Source organism: Ranitomeya variabilis, chromosome 2 (assembly GCF_051348905.1).
Source record: "Ranitomeya variabilis isolate aRanVar5 chromosome 2, aRanVar5.hap1, whole genome shotgun sequence".
Taxonomy (NCBI): Eukaryota; Metazoa; Chordata; class Amphibia; order Anura; family Dendrobatidae; genus Ranitomeya; species Ranitomeya variabilis.
Genome location: NC_135233.1, coordinates 444,444,283 through 444,470,570, shown reverse-complemented (window position 1 = coordinate 444,470,570; position 26,288 = coordinate 444,444,283). Strand labels below are relative to the sequence as shown.

The 26,288-nt window shown below is 41.1% G+C and overlaps 1 protein-coding gene across 5 annotated transcripts in view; it reads left to right on the top strand.

Moving 5' to 3' along the window:
- The window catches only part of ANO5 (anoctamin 5), an 80,636-nt gene that overhangs the window by 47,959 nt on the left and 6,389 nt on the right, over positions 1–26,288 (top strand). For 4 of the 5 annotated variants that reach the window (XM_077287175.1, XM_077287179.1, XM_077287177.1 and 1 more), the window contains 15 exons: positions 448–516; positions 2,821–3,105; positions 5,031–5,144; positions 5,368–5,483; positions 6,346–6,480; positions 7,090–7,195; positions 7,269–7,329; positions 9,392–9,543; positions 11,949–12,029; positions 15,746–15,968; positions 21,821–21,990; positions 22,693–22,790; positions 22,964–23,094; positions 25,482–25,687; positions 26,005–26,186. In XM_077287175.1, coding sequence (XP_077143290.1) covers positions 448–516; positions 2,821–3,105; positions 5,031–5,144; positions 5,368–5,483; positions 6,346–6,480; positions 7,090–7,195; positions 7,269–7,329; positions 9,392–9,543; positions 11,949–12,029; positions 15,746–15,968; positions 21,821–21,990; positions 22,693–22,790; positions 22,964–23,094; positions 25,482–25,687; positions 26,005–26,186 — 2,129 coding nt within the window. Of the gene's footprint in view, positions 1–447; positions 517–2,820; positions 3,106–5,030; positions 5,145–5,367; positions 5,484–6,345; positions 6,481–7,089; positions 7,196–7,268; positions 7,330–9,391; positions 9,544–11,948; positions 12,030–13,103; positions 13,179–15,745; positions 15,969–21,820; positions 21,991–22,692; positions 22,791–22,963; positions 23,095–25,481; positions 25,688–26,004; positions 26,187–26,288 lie in introns of all 5 variants that reach the window. The other variant, XM_077287176.1, reaches the window with a different exon arrangement.

Sequence of the window (26,288 nt, the reverse complement as noted above, 5' to 3'; positions counted from 1 at the left end):
TGTCAGATTTTCCTAGCACAAATGTGGCAGAATATATGGAGGCCATGCTTCGCCGCATTGGTTTTTGCTGCTCTGCTGCCACATAGTGGGGATCATTGTAACAGGGGAGCTCCACCCAAAGCGCATCACTGTCCTATGACTTGGCAAAACTGACTGCACACATTAAAGAAGTCTCTCTTGTAATGTACCTATTAGGCCAAGTCTCCTTGGGAGGAGGGGGGAAAGTCCCCTGCAATGGTTCCCATGAATAAAGAAGTTGCCACATATTAGAATTTCTTGGTCAGAAGTCTGCCTCAACTTTTTTCCTCTTTAGGGAAACTTTTTATTAGTGCCTCTTGTCGTATCCGTCACATGATCCAGAGCCACCGGGGAGGTCAGGGTACTATTTAGCATTAGTAGACTTGGATAAAATCTTAAAAATTTTATTTTTTTTGTTCTTTTTCCCAGGACAGAAGGCGAGAATTTGAATTGAGCTTACAGAAAGCGGGTCTGGAGGTAGAAACCGAGGACAAGAAGGTGAGAGCAAGCCGCAGCACAGTCCTGTTCACCTCTCCTAAAGTGGCATAGAAAGGTTGCATAGAACCTTGGACTGGGACTACACTGCGCTTTTGGCCGTGACACATGTTGTGCTACCAAAATTTGCATGCTGACGTTGCTGGATCGCCATCCCATACAATAGGGTTTCATTGTGACCCCCAAGGGTGCCGCAACAAGCAAGTCAACTGTGTCGGATTGTTTGCAACTTGTTGCAGTTTTGGTATTCTTGGTCACTTGTATGGCGCTGCAATGTAGGGAGGAGGAAGCACCATTACTAGTCCCTGGACTGGAGGCGCAGCTTGTACTCTGTATACAATAATCAGGAAAGCAGAGGTGGTAATAAACCATCTCTGCCTTCTCTGTGGAAGTCTCTGAAAGTTGTCTCCTTGCTTTCGCACCTGCACGACTGTGTGATTACGTTCGAAAACATCCTTGCAGATCTGTATGGAGGGGGAAACCTGATGGTTTTTAAAAACTTGGCGCCCAGCCTGAAGTTCAGATGTTGTTCTTCTTGGTTTTGCAGACTTAAAAAGCATTGTGACTAGTCCCCAGACTGGAGCTGTGTCTGCGTCTATAAGGACTAGCTTTAGATTAGAGATGCCTCTATTCTCCCATGGCAGATTTCATGTCACCCCAATTTTGCAGATTCCCCAAGTGGTTTAATTTGGCCCTGAACCCTGGGCCGCTCTGCCTCCAGTGATCTGTATCCCGCTCTGCCTCCAGTGATCTGTATCAGTGAATTAATTTCATCATTTAAGTTTTGAAAAAGAAAAAAAACACAAGGCGCCCCCATTGTGTCACACTGTATATGAATAAATACAGACTTTGTAGGGAATGTGCTCACCTATTGAAGTTGTGAAAATAGGTCACAACTCCCATGCGGGCGTAACCGTAGCAGCTGGTCTCCACAGAAATCCAAAAGGATGTTGAGGGTAGTAGTTTTAGGCAAAATGAAGACCGCGCTCACGGAATATATTTTAGATAGTTTATTAGAGCCTACGCGTTTCAAGAGCGTTCTTGCTCTCTTCCTCAGGGCATGTAGTACATAACACAATATGGGGTATATTTATACAAAGGAAGGGGAGGGGCGGCCAGGCCCTTGTATTATAATGCGTAAACTAGATTAAAAACATATATATATAGTAACACAGAAGCAATACACATTACTATTAATAACCTAAAACAATAATTAATGTAAAAACAGAAAAAATAGAAAAAATAAAAAAGGAAAAATAAGCAGGGATCTAAGTATAAATAGGCAGGGATCTCGTGTAGCCCAACGAGTGTTCGAACCAGGGACCCTTGTGTGGTAATTCTATTATTTAGGCTGTTCAAGTCATTGTGCCACAGGATACCAATAGGTTCTTTTTTAATTTTTCTTGTGGAGATAAGAAAATCCAGAACTGTTCTTATAAGAAAAAGGAAAACACACAATCTTGCAAAAAGGATGTACAATGTTGTTAATTATACAATAAATATTATAATTTTTATAATATAATATGTACTAGAACCCTCCAAGAAACCAGAGATAATTATTAGAATGAAACTAACACACTTAACAGGAAAGAGGTTTTTTGGATATACACCTTGAATTCCCTTGAGCCTGAAGGGCTAAATGTAATAGCAGATATCCTTTGATCTAACAAAACCTTGAACTGAAGTGTGGGTATAATGACTGAGTTTCATTCTAATAATTATCTCTGGTTTCTTGGAGGGTTCTAGTACATATTATATTATAAAAATTATAATATTATTTATTGTATAATTAACAACAGTGTACATCCTTTTTGCAAGATTGTGTGTTTTCCTTTTTCTTATAAGAACAGTTCTGGATTTTCTTATCTCCACAAGAAAAATTAAAAAAGAACCTATTGGTATCCTGTGGCACAATGACTTGAACAGCCTAAATAATAGAATTATCACACAAGGGTCCCTGGTTCGAACACTCGTTGGGCTACCTGAGATCCCTGCCTATTTATACTTAGATCCCTGCTTATTTTTCCTTTTTTATTTTTTCTATTTTTTCTGTTTTTACATTAATTATTGTTTTGGGTTATTAATAGTAATGTGTATTGCTTCTGTGTTACTATATATATATGTTTTTAATCTAGTTTACGCATTATAATACAAGGGCCTGGCCGCCCCTCCCCTTCCTTTGTATAAATATACCCCATATTGTGTTATGTACTACATGCCCTGAGGAAGAGAGCAAGAACGCTCTTGAAACGCGTAGGCTCTAATAAACTATCATTTAAGTTTTGACATTTGTATTTCTCCCTGCAGGAATCTGAAAATGGCAAAATTTACTTTGTCAAAATCCACGCCCCCTGGGAGGTCCTTGCCACCTACGCGGAGGTGCTGAATATCAAAGTGCCCATAAAGGTGAATGATATTGTCCAGACCAAGGAAAACCCTCTAAACTGCTTCCTGCGACTCTTCAAACTGCCGCACGAAGTCATGAACCCGGAGCAGGACTATTTCACCGCCCCTTTCAGCAAGCAGAAGCAGGAGCTGTTCCTCATCAATGACAAGAGCTCGTTCTTCACACCGGCCACCAGGAACAGGATAGTAAGTGCTGTTCTGTACAGCTGATATGTGCGCGCAATGAGCGCGAGCGGAATCGCGATCCGCCCGCACCCATTAACTAGTTAAATGCCGCTGTCAAGCGCTGACAGCAGCATTTAACTAGCGCTCCCGGCCGCGTGGCTGGAAGTGCTCGCACCGCTGACCCCTGTCACATGATCGGGGGTCAGCGGTGCATTGCCATAACAACCAGAGGTCTCCTTGAGACCTCTATGGTTGTTGATGGCCGATTGCTTTGAGCGCCACCCTGTGGTCGGCGTTCAAAGTACACCACCATTTCTGCTACATAGAGTTGATCTGTACTTCACCTCTATGTAGCAGGGGCGATCGTGTAGTGCATGCTTCTAGCCTCCTATGGAGGCTATTGAAGCATGCCAAAATTAAAAAAAAAAGTGTTTCAAAATATAAAAAAAATTAAAAATATATAAAAGTTTAAATCACCCCCCTTTCGCCCCAATCAAAATAAAACAATTAAAAAAAAATCAAACCTACACATATTTGGTATCGCCACATTCAGAATCGCCCGATCTATCAATAAAAACAAAGGATTAACCTGACCGCTAAATGGCGTAGCGAGAAAAAAATCAAAACGCCAAAATTACGTTTTTTTGGTCGCCGCAACATTGCATTAAAATGCAATAACGGGAGATCAAAAGAACGTATCTACACCAAAATGGTATAATTAAAAACGCCAGCTTGGCACGCAAAAAATAAGCCCTCACCTGACCCCAGATCACGAAAAATGGAGACGCTACGGGTATCGGAAAATCGCGCAATTTATTTATTTTTTTTGCAAATTTTGGAATTTTTTTCCACCACTTAGATAAAAAATAACCTAGACATGTTAGGTGTCTATGAACTCGTAATGACCTGGAGAATCATAATGGCAGGTTAGTTTTAGCATTTGGTGAACCTAGCAAAAAAGCCAAACAAAAAACAAGTGTGAGATTGCACTTTTTTTGCAATTTCATCACACTTGGATTTTTTTTCCCGTTTTCTGTTACACGGCATGGTAAAACCAATGGTATCGTTCAAAAGTACATCTCGTCCCGCAAAAAATAAGCCCTCACATGGCCATATTGACGGAAAAATAAAAAAGTTATGGCTCTGGGAAGGAGGGGAGCGAAAAACGAAAACGGAAAAAGCTCCGGGGGTGAAGGGGTTAATAAACCAGTGGAAGATTTCAAGAAAACAATGTTCCTGTGTCTACCTCTATGTGCTTCCGAGTGAGCCGATTTACCACAATAGTCATACAATTTCCTATGAAGCCTAAAGTTGGTGTCAATGGGAAGTCTTCATTTAGAAACCATTTAAAGGGAATCTGTCACCAGATTTTTGCCATTTTAAAGGGAATCTGCCAGGAGATACTGAATATATGATCAAAGCCTTGAGTTTTAATAGCCACCAGGGACCAACGTGCGCTGATGACTGATCATACAGGCTTGTCCTGGGAAGCTTCTCCCCACCTGCCGACATTGACAAGCTTCTGCATAATATATGTGCACGTAGGAAGAGGCGGGGACAAGCCACTCGCCTGTACCACTAGTCACCGGCGCACCTGGCACTGGCAGCTATTAAAAGTGTTTTGTTTTTTTGTTTGTTTTTTTTTCTCTGAAATGCTGCAAAAGCAGTCATGGCAGTGATCGTACAGCCGGTGGCTGATACCTGCTGGTACACTGTTTGGAAAAAGGGGCATCTAAATAGTTAAATTGAATTGATCTGTGGAAGCTCTGGTCAATGCTGCTGAGGAGTCGGACGCTGACTGTTTAACACAGTTGGCACCAGCCATGTATACATTATGTTCAGCTTATGAGTGCACTCCATACATATGCACCCAACCAGGAGAAAAAACCCTAATCCTATTATCATACTGCCGTTTTTTGCTCTTTTAATGATTTTTCCAATTCCAGGTCTATTACATTTTGTCTCGCTGCCCCTATGGGGTCGGGGAGGAGAAGAGAAAGTTTGGCATTAAGAGGCTGTTAAATAACGGGACGTACTCGGCTGCCTTCCCTATCCATGACGTAAGTAGTAACCGAAATGTAGTTCCTGGAGTCACTAAATATTCTGTATAGAAATCATTATAGCTCCTATGTCGATAATGCATCCATATTGGTTGTCACCCAGCTTTCCCAGGGGGAGAGAGGCATTTTCATTTCTTGCCATTAAAGAACGTCTTTACATATTACTATTAATGATCGACTATTTCTAGTTGGATTATCACATTTTATCGTGTGTTCTCCGTAGTGCCAGTACTGGAAGAAGTCGCTTGACGAGAATTGTGAGAGCGAGCGATACACATTGTATAAGCAGTGGGCCAGGTTTGGAAAGTTTTACAAGGAGCAGCCGTTGGATCTGATTAGGTGAGTGCGGGAGAAATGGTTTCTAAATCACAAAATTTTGGGATATAGGCACCTTTGAGGGCCATTTATTTTTCTGAAATGCAAGAATTTTGGCCTTTTAAAAATAAGTTTTACAATTGGGTTTCTTTTAAAAAGAGTTCGGCAGTTCGGCAGTTTTTTTTGTGCTTTTTGAGGCAGATTACAGCCACCTTGGGGGGATTGTAAGGGTATGTGTCCACGTTCAGGAAACGCTGCGTTTTTTACGCAGCGCTGAGCCGCAGCATCAAAAACACAGCGTCCAGATGTTACAGCATAGTGGAGGGGATTTAATGAAATCCCGTCTCCACTGTGCATTAAAAAACGCATGCGTTTTTCCCGCAAAAACGCACATGCGGTGCGTTTTTTAAGAACGCAACATGTTGCTACAATGAGCAAAACACGCAGGAACACCGCAGGTGACCTGCCAGTGACCTCAGGTGCATTTTTGGTCAGGATTTTACCTGCATAAAATCCTGACCAAAGCCTGAAGCAAGCCTGAACGTGGACACATACCCTTAGGGTATGTGTCCACGTCCAGGATTGCATCAGGATTTGGTCAGGATTTTACATCAGTATTTGTAAGCCAAAACCAGGAATGGAACAATTAGAGGAAAAGTATAACAGAAACATATGCACCACTTCTGCATTTATCACCCACTCCTGGTTTTGGCTTACAAATACTGATGGAAAATCCTGACCAAATCCTGATGCAATACTGAACGTGGACACATACCCTTAGGGGAAAAAATATCTCAGTTCACCATCACTAACATAACTGACCGTGTTCATGTGCTGCATAACGTGTCCACATCCACTGACCATTCTGTTGTTTACTTCTTTCCAGGAAATACTACGGGGAGAAGATTGGCATCTACTTTGCTTGGCTCGGCTTCTATACGGAAATGTTATTTTTTGCTGCTATTGTTGGATTTTTTTGCTTCCTATACGGGTGGATTACAATGGATGAAAGCATCAGTAGGTAAGATTATATAAAACATCCCGACGTACGACCTTGAAAACTGCAACCAGTTTATTAAAGTCCTTGGTACCACTCTGCCCCCCACTGTCCATACACCCTATTAGACATTGCTAACATTTGTTATATTTTGGGCCTGATTCTTCATTTGCTAATTTAAGTCCCTTTTTGTCTGCACGAACTCAAATAACTTTTTTTTTTTATTTTATTTTAATTTTTGTCTTTAACCTTTTGCGTCATGTTAGCACGCAGTCGCATGTTCTATTATAGTTACTTGCGAAATTTTGACACTTGAACAAAAAAAAATCACTGTGGGAAGAAGAGGACTGGAGTACATCCGTGCAAAAATTTTGCAGCTTTCTAAAAGTTCGCAATTGACGGACCAGCTCGAAACGTCTGGAAAACAAAAACCATTCCCATAATGGTGAACATATAAAAAAACAAAATACAAACAAGTAGAAAATAATAAGCTTCAAAATAGCAGTAACTTAAAAGAAGAATATAAGAATATGGGGGAAAAGTAAAACCAACGACGCTCATGGCTGTTCCATCTGATCCAGATTGTTTTGGAGAAACCTTTTTTGTTTTACTTTTTCTTTTTTCTTTCTGCAGTAAAGAAATCTGTGATAAGGACATTGGTGGTCAGATCATCATGTGCCCCCTGTGTGACCAGCGCTGTGAATTTTGGAGGTTAAACTCCACTTGTGAACCTTCTCAGGCAAGTTTCCTCCTCCTCTCCTGACTCTTTGTGCTCCTTACCTTCCGTACTGATCCTCTGCTCCTCTCTACAGTATTCGCACTTGTTTGACAACGTGGCGACCCTCTTCTTCGCTATCTTCATGGGAATATGGGGTAAGTGTCTTAACTTCACCCCAACTACAATCTCGATGCATTTAGGCTAGAAATCATGGCAAAACTGATGTGAAGGACTGCACTGATAGTTTTATAGAAATAAATTAAGCTATTATGGTCTGGTCAGGAGACGTGCGTCCAGTCCATGCATTGTGATCAGATATCGGCCTGATTGTCACAGACATCTATTACGGCTCTAACTGTCTTTTCTTGTGATTGCGGCTCTTTTGGATTCCCCAGGAGAATGGAAAATTGCATGTCCTAACTTTTGTGCAGCATTATATGGGGCATATTTTTGTATGAAGCATCTTATGGGGCCATCATTAACCTTTAATGCAGCATTATATGGGGCGTATTTTGTATGGAGCATCTTATGGGGCCATAATGAACTGTATGGAGCATTATATGGGGATCCTGATTCAATATGGATATTCAAAAACTCTTAACCTACTGATGTCTCAATTAATTTTACTTTTATTGCTATCTATTTTTACTTTTGACATTTACCGGTAGCTGCTGCATTTCCCACCCTAGGCTTATACTCGAGTCATTAAGTTTTCCCAGTTTCTTGTGGCAAAATTAGGGGCCTCTGCTTATACTCAAGTCAGCTTATACTCGAGTATATACGGTAACTATCAAAAATATAGTCATACATAAGCGGAAAAAAATAAAACACAAAGGAAGAGAGAAAAAAAGTGAAATTTGCCACCATTGGTACCCTGTACATGTCAATGTATGACAGTAAATTAAATTTAAGATTTTTTTTTTTTTCTTTTATAGGCTGCCAAATTTTTGTGTCTGCCTAATAATTAAAAAAAAAAATAAAAAAACTTTGCCAGAAAGGAGGTCAGACGTAGAATATCATGACTGTCTGCCCAATTATAGTGACTGGCTCCATTTTATGGTCCCCAATTTTGGGGGCTTTAGGGAAGAACTTCTGACTTAGCGCTCAGAATAGAGCACATGTTAAGTGTGAACCCTGTCTTTACCATTAATAAAATGTAATAAAAACTTGACATAATGATTGAACAATTAGTGCAAACAATTATTTCCGTAGCCCAACAAATAAAAATAGGGCCGATAAACGACCATGTGTATGAAATCGACAGTGTCCGGTCATTAGAAGATTAAATTACTGTAATACAATGTATTAAATCGTTGTATGTCATAGATTGGTAAAATGTCGTCCTCTTTTTGCCAGGTTCTTTTTATTCCTGAGAAAAAGAAAATGACTCTATGGGCCGAGTCATCATTTTTAGTGATGAGCGAATATACTCGTTACTGGAGATTTGTCGAGCACGCTTGGGGGTCCTCCGAGTATTTTTTAGTGCTCGGAGATTTTGTTTTTCTTGCCGCAGCTGAATGATTTACATCTGTTAGCCAGCACAAGTACATGTGGGGGTTGCCTGGTGCTAGGGAATCCCCACATGTACTTATGCTGGCTAACAGATGTAAATCATTCAGCTACGGCAAGAAAAACTAAATCTCAGAGCACTAAAAAATACTCGGAGGACCCCAGAGCGTGCTCGACAAATCTCCAGTAACGAGTATATTCGCTCATCACTAATCATTTTGTGTGGTTTTTTTTGTTTGTTTTTCTTTCTTATTATCTTGTGATATTTGGTGTTTTTTGCATGAAATTTTTCAAAATGGCAAATGTAGTTCATGAATTTGGTGCAAAATCAAAAATGCTGTTTATTTATTTATTTTTTCATTATATACACTAGAAAAAAAGTTCAACATTTTACTGGAATGTCGCAAGAATTGTCCATAAAATCATTCCAGGAGGTGATACACTGGAGGATATTTGCACAAAAATTTTGCACAATTGATAACTCTGCCAAAGACCTCTAGAAAAACAAAACCTCCCCCTGCAATGATTAACATAAAAAAAAAAAATACAATAAGTAAAGAAAACATAGGCAAACATGTAAATTAGACTTTACAAAATGACGCAAATTAAAACTTGCAAAAAAGGGCAGAAATGCAATAATGACTCCGAAGAGGTCTATGCTGCGAGTTCACCGCTGCTGTAGAGGAGACTGACCCGCTCTCCTTGCAGTGACCTTGTTCCTGGAGTTCTGGAAGCGCAGGCAGGCGCGGCTCGAGTACGAATGGGACTTGGTGGACTTTGAAGAAGAGCAACAACAACTTCAGCTGAGGCCAGAATATGAGGCCAAATGTACCCAAAAGAAGAAAAATCCCGTCACTCAGGTATATTTGGGGCCCTAAATTATGGAAAGCAGTGTGTGTGTGTGTACGTACGTACGTACATACATACATACATACATACATACATACATACATACATACATACATACATACATACATATAATTTTTTTTTTAAATAACTGGGTAGTGAATTTCATATTTTTTTATTGTTATGTATATCGTAATTATTAGTATTGAAGTAAGTAAAAATCCCTTTAATTTGGCAATGGCTGTCGGAGTGTCAAAGATTCTGGACTATTGGATGGTCATAGAAAAGTATCCACACAGTTCAAGGTAGAAAACCTAAAATAATAAAGATAATCCTGACATTACACAATCGGTTCTTGTTGTTCTGATTTTGTTCTGAATTGTCGGAATTTCTGGATTATTCAGTGCCGAATTAAAGGGATTAGTCCATATATTGTGTTTTTAAGGTGATGTTTTTGTCACATGCAGCGCGTAATAATATAACTGAACAGCCTCGTCCTGATATAACTGATGTTTATATTCGCCACTTAAAGGGGTTGTCTGGTATTAGACAAACATCTTCACACCTGTTGATAGGTTGCGTGTGGTATCGCAGCTTCCATGTAGCTGAGCTGCAGTTCCACACACAAGCCATGGACAAGTGTGATGTTGTTTCTGGAAGGAATCGGCCATGTTTTTCTAACCATGGTTTATTTATTGTGTGTATAGGCCATACATATAAGTAAAAGACTTTGTGACCCATAGCAACCAATCACAGCGCAGCTTTCATTTTACCAGAGTGATTTATGAAATGAAAGCTGAGGTCTGATTGGTTGCTATGGGCAACAGAGTCTGTGTTAATAAATGAGGCCTAGTAGTTCTCATAACCATGCCTTTCCCCACAGTATGGGGGGGCAGTGTTAATTGCACCGATATTTCCTGTCCTGTGGGGTTGTTGTCAATTAGTAAATTAACTTTTTTTATATATATATTTGCAGCATTAATTAATTGTACCTTGAGCACAGTGTCGCCTCTGAGCTGGAACTTCCAGACTGCATAGAGGCGACGATTTATATTTTTAACAGTATTAACCATTTTGTATTTTGTCTTGACAGTACAGAGGCAGCCATTTTGTGTTCTGAGCTGTGACAGGGCGAGTATCCTATAGAGAGAGCCTGTCACGCACCATAAACGTGTCAACGACACCTAATTCATTGTTTTTCTTTCGTTCCTGCGCCTCTCTCCATTACTGAGATTTGGCCCCCTTTTCCTTTTATATAAATCTAATATTGTTGGCCAAGTGGATGTGGCGTTCAAATAGCTGCAGACCACGCCCCTTTGGCTATCAAGACTAGATTGATATACACGGAAAGGGGGGTTATATCTCAGGAACGGAGAGACATGGGAAAAAAAGAAAAACCATCGCCCGATTCAGGAAAACGACGGCATTTACAAAAGGTAAACCAATTACATATTTATGGCGTGTGACCGGTCCCCTTTAAATAACCGTAAAGCGTTTTAAGGATATGTCTCCTCAAATTCCAAACATTCTTAATGCATTTTTTTTTTGTTAAATTTAGTAGTTATCCATTTATTTTTTTTTTAGAAAGTTTGGAGATGACCAATATGGCTGCCGTTACGGGTCCATAAGGGCTTTCTTTGACCTCTGAATGGCATATTTTTTATTGCTGTGTCTGGGAAAGCTGGGTTTTAGATTTATGCTCCTAAGAAAGCCGCATTATACTCTATCTGCCTAGTTGGGGTAACCTACAGGATAGGTTTCTGTGCAACTACGTTTTATCTGGCCGTTCTGGGGCTTTGGCTAGTTAGGTGGCAACCTGCGAAGTAGATATTTATTTTGGCACTGCTTTCCCAGAAAACTGTCTGACATTCATGAGTTATTCCCATGGAAGAATGGTAACGGCAGGCATTTTGGTTGTATCCCAGCTTTCTCTGAAAGGGTTTCTCCACCTTTTGGGGTCTTTTGAGTTTTCTTTAATGCAAGTATTTTTGGCTACAAATAATTTTTGTAGTTGGGTTTCATTAAAAGATTGCAAAGTTTTCCTTCTATAGCTTTTGTCTTGCACTTTCTATTATTGGCTACAGAGTGAGGTAACTGAGAATCTGTCAGTGAACTGATTCTGATGGTCCAATTAAAGAGTTTTTAACTATCATCTGTTTTTTTTAATTTTTTTTATAGCTCTTCATAGCGGATTTTATAACCACCGACCTGAAAGTGCCCCAAAGGTGGAGATCCTCTTAAAATAAAATAAAATTAAAAAAAGGAAAAAACATATATAACGAAGCTCCAGGACCTTGAAACCAAAATGTCTGCCTGTGTTCTGGGCAGGATGCACATGTTGTATTATTCCTGTGCTCCGTGGACAGTCTCTGATCCCATGTTCTGGTTTGTTACACATTCAGCCTTTCTACATTTGTAGGAAATAGAACTGGTTTTTAAGCGAAGTCCGGCTGACCTCTTGGGGAAACTGTTCTTGTGCTGGATGTCCATTTTGTTCTGGGTAAGAGGGAGGCTCCGAGATCTCAGCCTCTCGAAAGTTGACACTAACAACCATTAACTTATTTTCCCGGATGGTTTTGCTACAGAAAAAATGGGTTTCTGCACTGGTGTTCATGCCTGGTGATGTGTGAAAGGCAGAAGGAGGTGGCAGAAACCATCTTGTTTCCTCATGGGATATAAACTGGGCACAAATGCAAAAATTGGCAAATAATCTGATAGCAAAAGTATTAACGCCAACAATGGTGAAAATTCCGCATCTACCAATATGACTGCTGATGATGATCTCTGCTGGCTGCCGATTGGTATCGATTTCAATACCCATTTGCCACTTTTGAGAAAAAGTCCAACTTTTTAAAATTAGAATTCAAGAGTTGTGCTTGAGTAAAACATTTCAACTTGGGACAATCAACCTCCATTATTCATATTTGGCACCGAGAAACCAAATCTGCAGTGGTATATAATTATTTTTTTTTTCTTTTACATTAGACATGAGCGATAATCTGCCAATGCTAAAGAAGAGCGAATCCATCTGTAACACATCGAGTTCTTTACAGAATTCCCAAAGATGTCGGATTTCAGCAAATTTTTAATTTTTGACATTCAATTTGCTCAAATACTGCAGAATGGCTGCCACCCGGCTGCCTTCTAGCTGTTTTATTATTTACACCCCCATCCCAGCCCTCAAGAAAACAATTCATAATCGCCTGTCCTGGGCCCCTCGCCTGTCTAGACCAGACTACTGATCGGACTCTCATGATCACTTGGTGTAGACGGACGCACTTAGCCGACGAGTGTTTGCCCCCTTACATGACTGCAGGAGGCTAATCCCTGGCCTTGGCACCGGAAGGCGGCATTATTATTATTTTTTTTAACCCCTTCCTCCGTTAATTAGAGGGTCCTCATACTGCCACAGATGCAGCTGATCCGGTTAGGTTTCTGACTCTGGAGCAGGATGGTCTCTCTGCCTCTTTTGCCTCCGCACATCACTTGCCAAAGTCCTGTTTTCTCCTTATTTTGGGTGTGAGCTTCTTTACTTGATGGTGAATCGTGGCCTTGCTTGCTTTGACTGTTTCAGGAAATGGAGCCTTTCTTGCCGTTAACTAGCAAGGCGGCCCGGTTCTGCTTCTCTGGAACCACAGTGCTCTTCTGGGTGAGCGTCTTTATATCTCTAATACTTAACATCGCTCTGTGGTGCTGTGTCTCACATTTTCCCCTTTCTCTCTGTGAACTTCCGTCTGCTTTTTTTTTTTTTTTTTTTTTTATACTTCTCTGTATTCTAAATTCAGAATTATATTTCTAAGCCAATTACAGATATGTTTGGCGACCCGGTATAAACACATTGGCCCGTTTGTGCTATTGTTGGGGCAGTACCGTCCGTGCCATAGACTTTATATGGAGCGGCATGGCTGTGACTTGAACCACGCTTTATTTAAACTCCTCCGAACTGCAGTCAGGTGAGAAACAGCGTTTCCCTGATTTGACTGGAGACTCCAATAGATCACACATTCATCAACTATCCAGTGTACTGGCTGGAGTACCCCTTTAAGTCTCATCTACTGCATGTGTGTGTATATAGGTTCCTCCAATCTCCCATCAGAGACTCGCAGTGTATACCGAATCTCCATCATAGTTGCAGTAATCATACTGGAGTTTGTAGTGCCCCACGGAGCCACCGTTTGGTTATAAGACCCCCCAAAGAGGTTCTCCAAAATGCATCTGTACTCTCACATGGTCTATACTTTACCCTACACTTTACAGTGCACATAGTCCTTTGCTACTATTTACCTAATGTCGCCGCAGTGCATCTGCCACCAGTTACTTTACGCTTAGCATGTGCCCAGAGTAGAGAAACCTGCGCAGCGCCCCCTACTGGTAGGAAGCTACATGCATTAGCCTGGTGTTTTCTGCTCTGCATTCATCAATAGTAACCTCATCGATTTAGTTCACATGAATCAGAACAACTCCACTGCGGATCTTGCGACAAGTCCTTTGCTGATTTTGTTGCAAAATTTGCATGCAGGTTTTGCAGTTGAACGAGCTGTGAATTCCCGGTGTGCTGCGGGCAAATAACCGGTGAAAAATCTGATGCTCTATTGCACAAGAACAAGCATGTTGTGAATTTTTAAAATCCGCAACGTGCTCTGATCCTCATCTGGATTTTTTTTTTTTTCCTCTTCTTGTGGTTGCGGTTTTGAAAACTGCTTCAACTGGAATTGAGCAAGAAGCTTTTTGCTGCCCGGGTCCCGTCCTTCCTTGGCAGTCGTCACTTCTGCAGCTGGCTTCTTGGGCACTACTGAGTTTTACTAGGCTTGGTGACTGTATGACGTCGTAGGGCCTAGGACGACTGCAGAAGTAATGGCTGCCACATTCGACCGGACGTTGGATCAGGGCAGCGCAAATGTTTTTGCTCAACAGCAGTTTCAACCCATTGAAGGACGTGCCATCCTCTATATCGCAGGAGTCCAAACGACTCTTTCCAAGGGCAACTGATACAGAATGGCTAATGCATAACTTCTTCTAGCCAGCGAGCTACCATATTGTTTATCCTGGGTCCCAAACAATTGTTCTGTCTGTATATAATACATTGCCAAGATGATGAGGGTTATGATCTTGACTGTGTATTGGAATGAAATTGTCAAAATAACCGTTTAACCTCCAGACAAATCGAATCTGCACATGGATGATTGTGCTGAAATTCTTCATAATTCTACAAATTTGTAAAATCCCAGATACACATGTTTATGCATTTATCACTGATCTAGCTTTCTATCTGTTTATATCTAGCCGTTTATTCAGATCTAATGCCCAGAGCCCTATAATGCCCATGACCAACCTAAAATGTCTCGTCCCCATGAGCCTGGACTGACCATCACCACCACTCCAGCTCTGCAGTTTTTTTTCCTGACAGCCATGTTGCAGCCTTATACTGGCAGTAGATGTTTTCCTCCCAGTGTACTACTGAGTATACAGGTTATGAGCCGTCACAAGATGCATTAAAGGGGTTCCCTGCTCAAAGGTTAATTCTGATAGTGGAGATAAGTGGGAGTAAGATCATAATGTAGGCAATTCTCACCCCCTGTACTCCGCTCCTTGCTCCAGCACTGACAGGTAGCAATGACGTCAATGACCATGAGTGAACTGACCGCTGTTGCCACCGATTCCACATACTTCACAGTCGGGTCACTGGTGGTCGGTGACATCACATCTGGTTTGGCGATCCCATCTGTACCTAAGGGGTGAGTAACATTGTTTCACCAAGAAGGCTTATTCAGGAGCCCATGCTCTCTGTAACCACCTGTACATATCATGACACTTGCTGGGTGTTGTAGTGTCAGATGTTGAACTACTGAGCACCAAGATTAGATAAACGCAATGCCCTCCACTAGCCCACCCGTACTAAAATATATATCAAGCAATACAGGGCACAATAGTAGTGCAGGGACTGCAGAGGTGGTGGTCCCTCCGTCCCGGTCAGTACTCTGGCTGTTGGCCATATTACAGTAGTTTTGGTCTGGGGTCCATTCTGTAAAATATCTGTCCAGGTTCTGTTGACTGCTAGTTACCTGTCAGCCATAGGTTTTCATCAGTCCTCCAGCTAGCGAGAGCAATTCTAACATTATGAAGAATTGCTATATAAGTAATTCCCCAATATATTCCGCACTGTATTTCCTTCTTTATTTTTGTTTCCATAAACGTTCCATCTCGTGTCCTCTGCAGATTTCTCTTATCATTGCCAGCATGATCGCAGTTATAGTCTATCGGTTGGCGGTCTATGCCGCGTTCGCCAGTGTCATGGATAATAACCACATGTTGGAGCCCATCAGCGGGCTGCTGACGCCACAGCTGGCCACCTCGGTGACGGCCTCCTGCCTGAACTTCATCATGATTATGATCCTGAACTTCTTGTATGAACGGGTGGCTGTCTGGATCACCGACATGGGTAAGCGAGCAGAAGGCACTGACCACCATGGCAGACCCACAGACAGGTGATGGATTTTTACAGTCTTGTACGACATCTTTCTCATCTGCTACATTTTACCGTCCACTGAGAACTAGTCGCGGGTCAGTGTTAGAATCTGCGGCATGAGCATCTGTCTGCATCTGGCACTACTGGACATAATGTCCTGCTCTTCTGTATATATCAGGATTTCAGATTTTTATTAAAGTTTTATTACATTCTTTTACTAATATGTCTAAGGTAGAAAACTGAACTCACGAGTGTGGAAAGTCTCATAGTCTTGCACCCCAGTACACATCTGCACTGTCCAATATCTATGGCAAGGCATAATATGCCTATACACCTTTTAGATAGCTGTCTGAAAATGGTTAAAATATTTTTCTATGGGGATAGAGCAGTAAGTGCATCCATACACAAATGAAACTCAGGCGCACCTGACTATTTTGACAGGATTGGTCAACCATTTGATATGTATTGGGGTCTGTTGTCTGTCCTTCCTTCCCCCTCCCCCATCCCCAGGTTCCTCTGTCCTTCCTCCCTCAATCTCACATCTGTAGACTCCTCTGTCCTTCCTTCCCACCCTCTCCCACCTCCAGGACCCTCTGTCCTTCCCATCCCCACCCACGAACTCTAGGCTCCTCTGTACTCTCTCCACCCTCTTCTCCACCACTATACTTGTCTGTCTTTTCCCATCTCTCAGGACCTTCAGTCTCCTTCCTTTTATCCCCACTTCCCAGGACCTTCCATCTTTCCTTCGTTTCGTTCCCGCCTATCGGGACCTTCCGTCTTTCCTTCCTTTCATCCCCGCCTCCCAGGACCTTCCGTCTTTCCTTCCTTTCATCCCCGCCTCCCAGGACCTTCCGTCTTTCCTTCCTTTCATCCCTGCCTCCCAGGACCTTCCGTCTTTCCTTCCTTTCATCCCCGCCTCCCAAGACCTTCTGTCTTTTCCTTTTGTCCCCACCTCCCAGGACCTTCTGTCTTTCCTTCCTTTTGTCCCCACCTCCCAGGACCTTCCGTCTTTCCTTCCTTTTGTCCCCACCTCCCAGGACCTTCTTTCCTTCATTTCGGTCCTCCTCCTGGGGGAGAAGAAAGGATCTGGTGTTTTATTGCAAACACATTCTTTATCTCATCTGTTGGGGAAAAGTCAAGGGGTCCAATACACATTAGATGATCGACTATCCAGATTAAATTGTAGTCTCGCCTGTCTTCATATGAATATCGGGACCTAATTAGGCCACCGGCGTTCACACGTACATGTAATTGCTGGTACCAATGTGATAACATTGTCGTGATGCTGGGGTTCCTGACAAGATTACATTGGATCATAGGAATGCTCCAATACTGAAGTTCATGCCCGTGGCCTCATCCCTCTGTGTACTGCCCCCTTCTTTGAGAAGACTGAAATTTTGAATATGTGAATATTATGTGAATATTTACCCCAGGGCACTTGTACCAATGTGCAGCGACTTAATATGTAGTGTTACAGGGGTTGGACAAAATAATGGACACACCCAACGTTTTGGCATCATAATCTTCGAACATGTTATATACATGCAAACCGTGACATATGGTAATGTTTTGTAGTTGATTATTTGTTTTATGTGATCTGTATGTAAATTAACTGGTTGTTTTGCATAATTGTAAGAACATTGATGAGAACCTGATACCAATGGCAGACCTCTCGGATTTTCAAAGAGGGCAAATTGTTGGTGCTCGTATGGCAGGCGCTAGTGTAACAAAGTGCCCGAATGCTTGGCGTGTCAAGAGGTACTGTCTCCAAAGTAATGACTGCGTTTGAAAGAGAAGGAAAAACGTCCGCAGCAAAGCACAGGTCCGGCCGAAAGTCAAAGTTGACTGAGAGAGACCGTCGGACTCTAAAGCGAATTGTGAGAGAGGATCGCAAGACCACGGCTCCGAAAATCACTGCTGAGCTCAATGAACACCTACAGAACCCAGTTTCCACGAAAACTGTTCGTCGGGAGCTGCACAAATCTGGATTCCACAGAAGAGCTGCAATTAGAAAACTGCTGCTCTCAATGACAAATGCTTCCAAGCGTTTAGAGTGGTGTAGAAACCTCCAGAATTGGTCCCTCGAGCAGTGGAAACGTGATATTCTCAGACGAATCATCGTTTACCCTATTTCCTTCCTCCAGCCGAGTGTACGTTTTGAGACAACCGAAAGAAGCATTCCATCCAGACTGCCTTCTCCCAACCATAAAACATGATGGAGGTTCTGTGATGATCTGGGGTGCTATTCCGTGGAGATCCGCCGGGCCAATGATATCCCTTCATTGAAGAATTAACAGCCGAGATTATTTAGGCATTTTGGGCGACCAAGTGCATTCAATGGTTCCCGGAGGGGAACGCCATCTTTCAGGATGATAACACTGGTCAACAGCATTTTTGGTGCCAAAGATATTTCATCGAATTTAGGGTATTTTTGGGGTGCTGATTCTGAATATGTCATCAGTTTTGCCAGATTGGCTCAAGTTTTTGAGATTTTTGGTATCTTATTTATAGCACTTGTTGGTAAATGCGACGCATCATCTCATTAATTTCTTTGGATTAGTACTTGAACTGAGCAGTTCTCAATATAGTTTTGTGTTAATTAGTGTTCTAAAAGTTTGTTCATAGCTTGATTTTTGCACTAACTTTATGTTGTCTGTTTTCCAGTGAAAAGCATGAACTCATCAAGAAGAAGTTGTCTTAACGATCCAGACTCATTCTGTTACATTTGTGGTGAATACACACTGCCAAAACATAGAAGAAACATAACAGACTTCGTAAAAAAAGTGTATTTTGCCTATTTTGGGGTTATGCTTGGGGACCAAGACAAGTTTTGGGCACCACACATAGTGTGCAAAGCATGTATCGAATTATTACGAAAATGGAGCAAAGGACAAAGAAAAAGCTTCAAATTTGGTGTTCCAATGGTGTGGAGAGAGCCAAAAAATCATCATGATGACTGTTATTTATGGTAAACACAGGTACAGGCACATCTTCACAATGAGGGACAGGCCTTCTTGCAGATTCCATGTTACTCCCATTTTCGTTTCTTATGCTTATTGAATCCTTGCACTTGCACTGCACAGAAATAACAGTCATCATGATGATTTTTTGGCTCTCTCCACACCATTGGAACACCAAATTTGAAGCTTTTTCTTTGTCCTTTGCTCCATTTTCGTAATAATTCGATACATGCTTTGCACACTATGTGTGGTGCCCAAAACTTGTCTTGGTCCCCAAGCATAACCCCAAAATAGGCAAAATACACTTTTTTTACGAAGTCTGTTATGTTTCTTCTATGTTTTGGCAGTGTGTATTCACCACAAATGTAACAGAATGAGTCTGGATCGTTAAGACAACTTCTTCTTGATGAGTTCATGCTTTTCACTGGAAAACAGACAACAACATAAAGTTAGTGCCAAAATCAAGCTATGAACAAACTTTTAGAACACTAATTAACACAAAACTATATTGAGAACTGCTCAGTTCAAGTACTAATCCAAAGAAATGAATGAGATAATGCGTCGCATTTACCAACAAGTGCTATAAATAAGATACCAAAAATGTCAAAAACTTGAGCCAATCTGGCAAAACTGATAGCATATTCAGAATCGGCACCCCAAAAATACCCCAAATTCATTAAAATATTTTGGACACCAGAAAAAAATTTTTTTTTTGTTGACCTGTGTAATGCACCAATTCATACAGCTAGAATCGTTAAAGCATGGCACGAGGAACATTCTAATGAAGTTGAGCATCTCATCTGGCCCCCACAATCCCCAGACCTCAACATTATTGAGCATTTATGGTCGATTTTCGAGATTCAAGTTAGACGTCGATTTCTGCCGCCATCATCGCTCAAAGAACTGGAGGGTGTTTTAACTGCAGAATGGGCTAAAATTCCTTTGAAAACAATTCACACCTTGTATGAATCCATACCTCGGAGAATTGAGGCTGTAATCGCCGCAAAAGGTGGACCTACACCATATTAAACTAACTTTTGTTGATGTTTCCAGGTGTTTCCATTATTTTGTCCAACCCCTGTACATCCATATCTATTTGGACAGATACAACATTTTTCTAATTTTGGTTATAGACATTACCACAATGAATTTTAAACAAAACAATTCAGATGCAGTTGAAGTTCAGACTTTCAGCTTTCATTTGAGGGTATCCACATTAAAATTGGATGAAGGGTTTAGGAGTTTCAGCTCCTTAACATGTGCCACCCTGTTTTTAAAGGGACCAAAAGTAATTGGACAGATTCAATAATTTTAAATAAAATGTTCATTTTTAGTACTTGGTTGAAAACCCTTTGTTGGCAATGACTGCCTGAAGTCTTGAACTCATGGACATCACCAGATGCTGTGTTTCCTCCTTTTTGATGCTCTGCCAGGCCTTCACTGCGGTGGTTTTCAGTTGCTGTTTGTTTATGGGCCTTTCTGTCTGAAGTTTAGTCTTTAACAAGTGAAATGCATGCTCAATTGGGTTGAGATCAGGTGACTGACTTGGCCATTCAAGAATATTCCACTTCTTTGCTTTAATAAACTCCTGGGTTGCTTTGGCTTTATGTTTTGGGTCATTGTCCATCTGTAGTATGAAACGACGACCAATCAGTTTGGCTGCATTTGGCTGGATCTGAGCACACAGTGTGGCTCTCAATACCTCAGAATTCATTCGGCTGCTTCTGTCCTGTGTCACATCATCAATAAACACTAGTGACCCAGTGCCACTGGCAGCCATGCATGCCCAAGCCATCACACTGCCTCCGCCGTGTTTTACAGATGATGTGGTATGCTTTGGATCATGAGCTGTACCACGCCTTCGCCATACTTTTCTCTTTCCATCATTCTGGTAGAGGTTGATCTTGGTTTCATCTGTCCAAAGAATGTTCTTCCAGAACTGTGCGTGCTTTTTTAGATGTTATTTAGTAAAGTCCAGTCTTGCCTTTTTATTCTTGATGCTTATGAGTGGCTTGCACCGTGCAGTGAACCCTCTGTATTTACTTTCATGCAGTCTTCTCTTTATGGTAGATTTGGATATTGATACGCCGACCTCCTGGAGAGTGTTGTTCACTTGGTTGGCTGTTGTGAAGGGGTTTCTCTTCACCATGGAGATTATTCTGCAATCATCCACCACTGTTGTCTTCCGTGGGCGCCCAGGTCTTTTTGCATTGATGAGTTCACCAGTGCTTTCTTTCTGTCTCAGGATGTACCAAACTGTAGATTTTGCCACTCCTAATATTGTAGCAATTTCTCGGATGGGTTTTTTCTGTTTTCGCAGTTTAAGGATGGCTTGTTTAACCTGCATGGAGAGCTCCTTTGACCACATGTTTACTTCACAGCAAAACCTTCCAAATGCAAGCACCACACCTCAAATCAACTCCAGGCCTTTTATCTGCTTAACTGAGAATGACATAACAAAGGGATTGCCCACACCTGTCCATGAAAAAGCCTTGGAGTCAATTGTCCAATTACTTCTGGTCCCTTTAAAAACAGGTTGGCACATGTTAAGGAGCTGAAACTCCTAAACCCTTCATCCAGTTTTAATGTGGATACCTTCAAATGAAAGCTGAAAGTCTGAACTTCAACTGCATCTGAATTGTTTTGTTTAAAATTCTTTGTGGTAATGTCTATAACCAAAATTAGAAAAATGTTGTCTCTGTCCAAATATATATGGATGTAACTGTACATGTATGACCATGTAGATCCAAACCGCCAATGTGTGGAATTCTTTCTGTAAAATGAAGCCGGCGTCTGAAGAGGTTGATGATTGCTTTCCTTTAAGGTGCATTGTTCTTTTTATTTATTTTTTTTTTTTTTAACTAGAAATCCCCAGAACTCACCTGGAGTACGAGAACCGGCTGACCATGAAGATGTTTCTCTTCCAGTTCGTTAACTACTACTCTTCGTGTTTCTATGTGGCTTTCTTCAAGGGGAAATTTGTTGGCTATCCTGGCGACTACACCTATATGTTCAGTCGCTGGCGTAATGAGGAGGTGGGCACCTTGACAATTCCTACAGTCAACCAGATTTGGGCAGAAAACTTGTAAACCCCCTAATGGTTCCCGAAGCCTCTACAGCACCTACTGAAAACTTAAGTAACATATACACATGCACACAAATTTAGATGTGTTTAAAGGGATTGCACAAAGCTGTTATCACTTCTCCATAGGGCACTGATCACTGACACAACTACACCCCCCACACACACACACACACAAGACGGAGCTTCAGCCCTCTGACACTGCCTTGAAGGTTAATTGGGGCTCACAAGATTCAACAGGGCGCCCACCAATCCCATGTCTATAATAGTACTGGTTGTCTCATATGGGCCAAAAGGCACATAGTAAAATGTTGCCCCTGGCAGTCCCATTAAATGGAGCATTGGTGTCCATGATCTACCTTTGCCCCATTCAGACAGACCTCTGCAGAGCCCTCTCTCCGGATAATAACTTACCAGCAAATCCCATAAGTTAGTGATCATGGGGGGTCTTGACTGATGACACCCCTAGTCATCCCAGTGACATTTTCTCACCACAGTACTGCTTGTGCCATGTGAACCCACTCTTATTGTGTAATGAGTGGGACCCCCACACTAAACCAGTAATGGGTTGGGGGTTCCTTCTATGATGCTCCATGTGGTAGAAAAGTCAGAAAAATTATAATTTGTATATGTCGTTTTTTTTCTCAATTCTTAGTGTGACCCGGCCGGTTGTCTGATAGAACTGACGACGCAGCTCACTATAGTGATGGCCGGGAAACAAATCTGGGGAAACATACAGGAGGCCTTCGTTCCGTAAGTACCTAAATCCTCGCGGAATCTCTATATACTGTTAAGTTTCCTTTATTTGGTATCGATGGCGCTGATTAAAGAAATGTCTAACTTACATATACAGGAATGAAGATCATGGTTTCCTCTTTATAGTCTCAGAATTTTTCCTCCGTCCTTCACAAGTCTTTGTTTTCTAGGTGGATCCAGAATTGGTGGAGAAGCAGAAAAGCGAGAAACAGTCCAGAGAGTCTGTACAGCCGGTGGGAGCAGGACTTTGACCTTCAGGTCTTTGGACAACTGGGACTCTTTTATGAATATCTTGAAATGGGTAAGAAAGCAAAAGGAAAGGCAAGTCTGTAAAAAGGCTATGTTCACGTATTTTCACTGCCAAGAGAGCAAGTTTTGGCCGCTGATTTAAAAATGCTGCGTGTGAAAATATCCTTACCATTTTCTATGGCTTTTTTTGTTTTTTTTGTCTTGGAGATTTTTTTTCTTTGTCTATAGAAACAATATAGTACTGCCCTCTATGTAAAAGATTATAACTGCTATAATACCGCATCTATGAAATATACAGTACCAGTTTCAAATAATCACAGTACCCATACGAATATTGACTCTAATGCTGAATTTTCTACAAAAGGAGGATCTGAGTCATTATATATTACAATGTACAGTTTTACTTATGCAAAAAAAAATTGTGAATACAATACACACACAGATTAAAATATTTTTGTAAATATGGGTACATTGTTTTTGATCCAAAAAGGTGACAAGTAAGCAGTGGCCGGAGGCTATGGACAGGATCATGTAGAAATTTGACGAAATACCAGTATATTGCAGTATCAACATGATTTGGATAATAGCCACATCTATATATATAATTGTCTAAGGGTTTTTCCGTCTGTCTGTCTGTCCCGTTTATTCATTCACTGATTGGTCGAGGCCCAGGCGGCCTCGCCCAATCAGCGACGGGCACAGTATCGACGTAGAAATCCCGCGTTTCTGATTGGTCGAGGCCGCCAGGCCTCGACCAATCAGCGACGGGCACAGCATGGCGACGATGATGTCATAATGGAAATCCCGCGTCTCTGATTGGTCGAGGCCGCCAGGCCTCGACCAATCAGCGACGGGCACAGTATCGACTTTGATGTCATAATGGTTGCCATGGCGACAATGTCAAAAAGGTTGCCTCGACCAATCAGCGACGGGCCCAGTCGGAATCATCATTGTCCATATACTACGGTGACATGCATATTCTAGAATACCCGATGCGTTAGAATCGGGCCACAATCTAGTGGTAGAATAAAGATTCAAGTTAGACAATCTGTAATCCTGATTTCTTAAAAAGCTAAATAAGTTATTTCAACCAATCATGCTGCTAAACAACCTATAAGGTCCGGTCATAGTATCATTCCGGTATCCTTTATACAATGATGTTGTTAGTAAGAAAATCAAAGGGTTAATAACCCATTCCGTGATGACTCCTGCCAAGACTGCAGCCATGTACACCGACGCACGTTTCGTATTGATGTCACTTCTTCATACAACTACTATAATACTGCTCCTATGTACAAGAATATAACTACTAATATTCTTGTACATCGGGACAAAATTATAGTAGTTATATTCTTGTATTCTTGTACATAGGAGCAGTATTATAGTAGTAATATTCTTGTACATAGGGTGCAGTATTATAGTAGTTATATTCTTGTACATCGGGACAATATTATAGTATTTATATTCTTGTACATCAGGACAATATTATAGTACCGTAGTTATATTCTTGTACATAGGGGGCAGTATTATAGTAGTTATATTCTTGTACATCGGGACAATATTATAGTATTTATATTCTTGTACATCAGGACAATATTATAGTACCGTAGTTATATTCTTGTGCATAGGGGGCACTATTATAGTAGTTATATTCTTGTACATAGGGGCAGTATTATAGTAGTTATATTCTTGTACATAGGAGCAGTATTATAGTAGTTATATTCTTGTACATAGGGGCAGTATTATAGTAGTTATATTCTTGTACATAGAAGCATTATTATAGTAGTTATATTCTTGTACATAGGGGCAGTATTATAGTAGTTATGTTCTTGTACATAGGGGGCAGTATTATAGTAGTTACCTTATATTCTTGTACATAGGAGCAGTATTATAGTAGTTATATTCTTGTACATAGGGGCAATATTATAGTAGTTATATTCTTGTACATAGGGGGCAGTATTATAGTAGTTATATTCTTGTACATAGGAGCAGTATTATAGTAGTTATATTCTTGTACATAGGGGGCAGTGTTATAGTAGTTATATTCTTGTACATAGGGGCAGTATTATAGTAGTTATTCTTGTACATAGGGGCAGTATAATAGTAGTTATATTCTTGTACATAGGGAGCAGTATTATTGTAGTTATTCTTATATGTAGGGGCAAGTATTATGGTAGTTTTATTCTTGTACATAGGGGCAGTATTATAGTAGTTATATTCTTGTACATATGAGCTGTATTAAACTGCTATAATACTGCCTCCTATATTTAAGAATAGAACTACTATAATACTGCTCCTATATACAAGAATATAACTACTATAATACTGCCCCCTATGTACAAGAATAGAACTTCTATAATACTGCTCCTACGTTCTAACATGTAGGGAAATCTAGAAGTTACTATATTGTGGTAACACCGGTTGCTTTTTCTTTTCTAGTTATCCAGTTTGGGTTTATCACTTTATTTGTGGCCTCCTTTCCTCTGGCTCCGCTCCTTGCTCTCCTAAACAACATCCTTGAGATTCGTGTTGACTCTTGGAAATTGACCACGCAGTTTAGACGGCCATTTGCAGCGAAGGCTCACAGCATTGGGGTGTGGCAGGAAATCCTGAATGCTATGGCCATATTATCGGTGGTAACAAACGTGAGTAAACTCGGTTGGTGTTTGTTCTGGGGGGTACATAAGCCACTGCCAACATGGGCTTTAGTTGTATAGAATTCCTCCGGACCCCTTTGTGTGCTCCTATTGCACTGACTACATGGATTGCATGCAGTATAAATTTGGGCGCCGGCTTAGACATCCTTTCCAGTGAAATTCACCATGAATAAAATCAAATGTGATCTAATCTACATACCTGGATGTAAGGAAGGCTGTTTCCATACACTGGCAGCAATCACTAGGGTCAAACCCTTTTGTCCTATAGATTTCCTATAGATATGTTACCTTGCTTTCTCTTTCAGGCTTTTATTGTGGCTTTCACCTCTGACATGATCCCGCGCTTGGTCTACTCTTACGCCTACTTTAAAAACCCGGACTCCCCCATGGCAGGATATATTAACAACAGCCTCTCGGAGTTTAACGTTTCTGATTTTAGGGATATCAGCATGCCTCAGGAAAACCAAATGAACGTCATAACGTGCAGGTTGGTTGTTTTTACTTCTGTACTATGTGTTGAAATTCCAACAAGTGGGTCATTTCTTGTTTTCTTTTTAGGATAGTAGGCATGGGTATGGATTCTCTTATG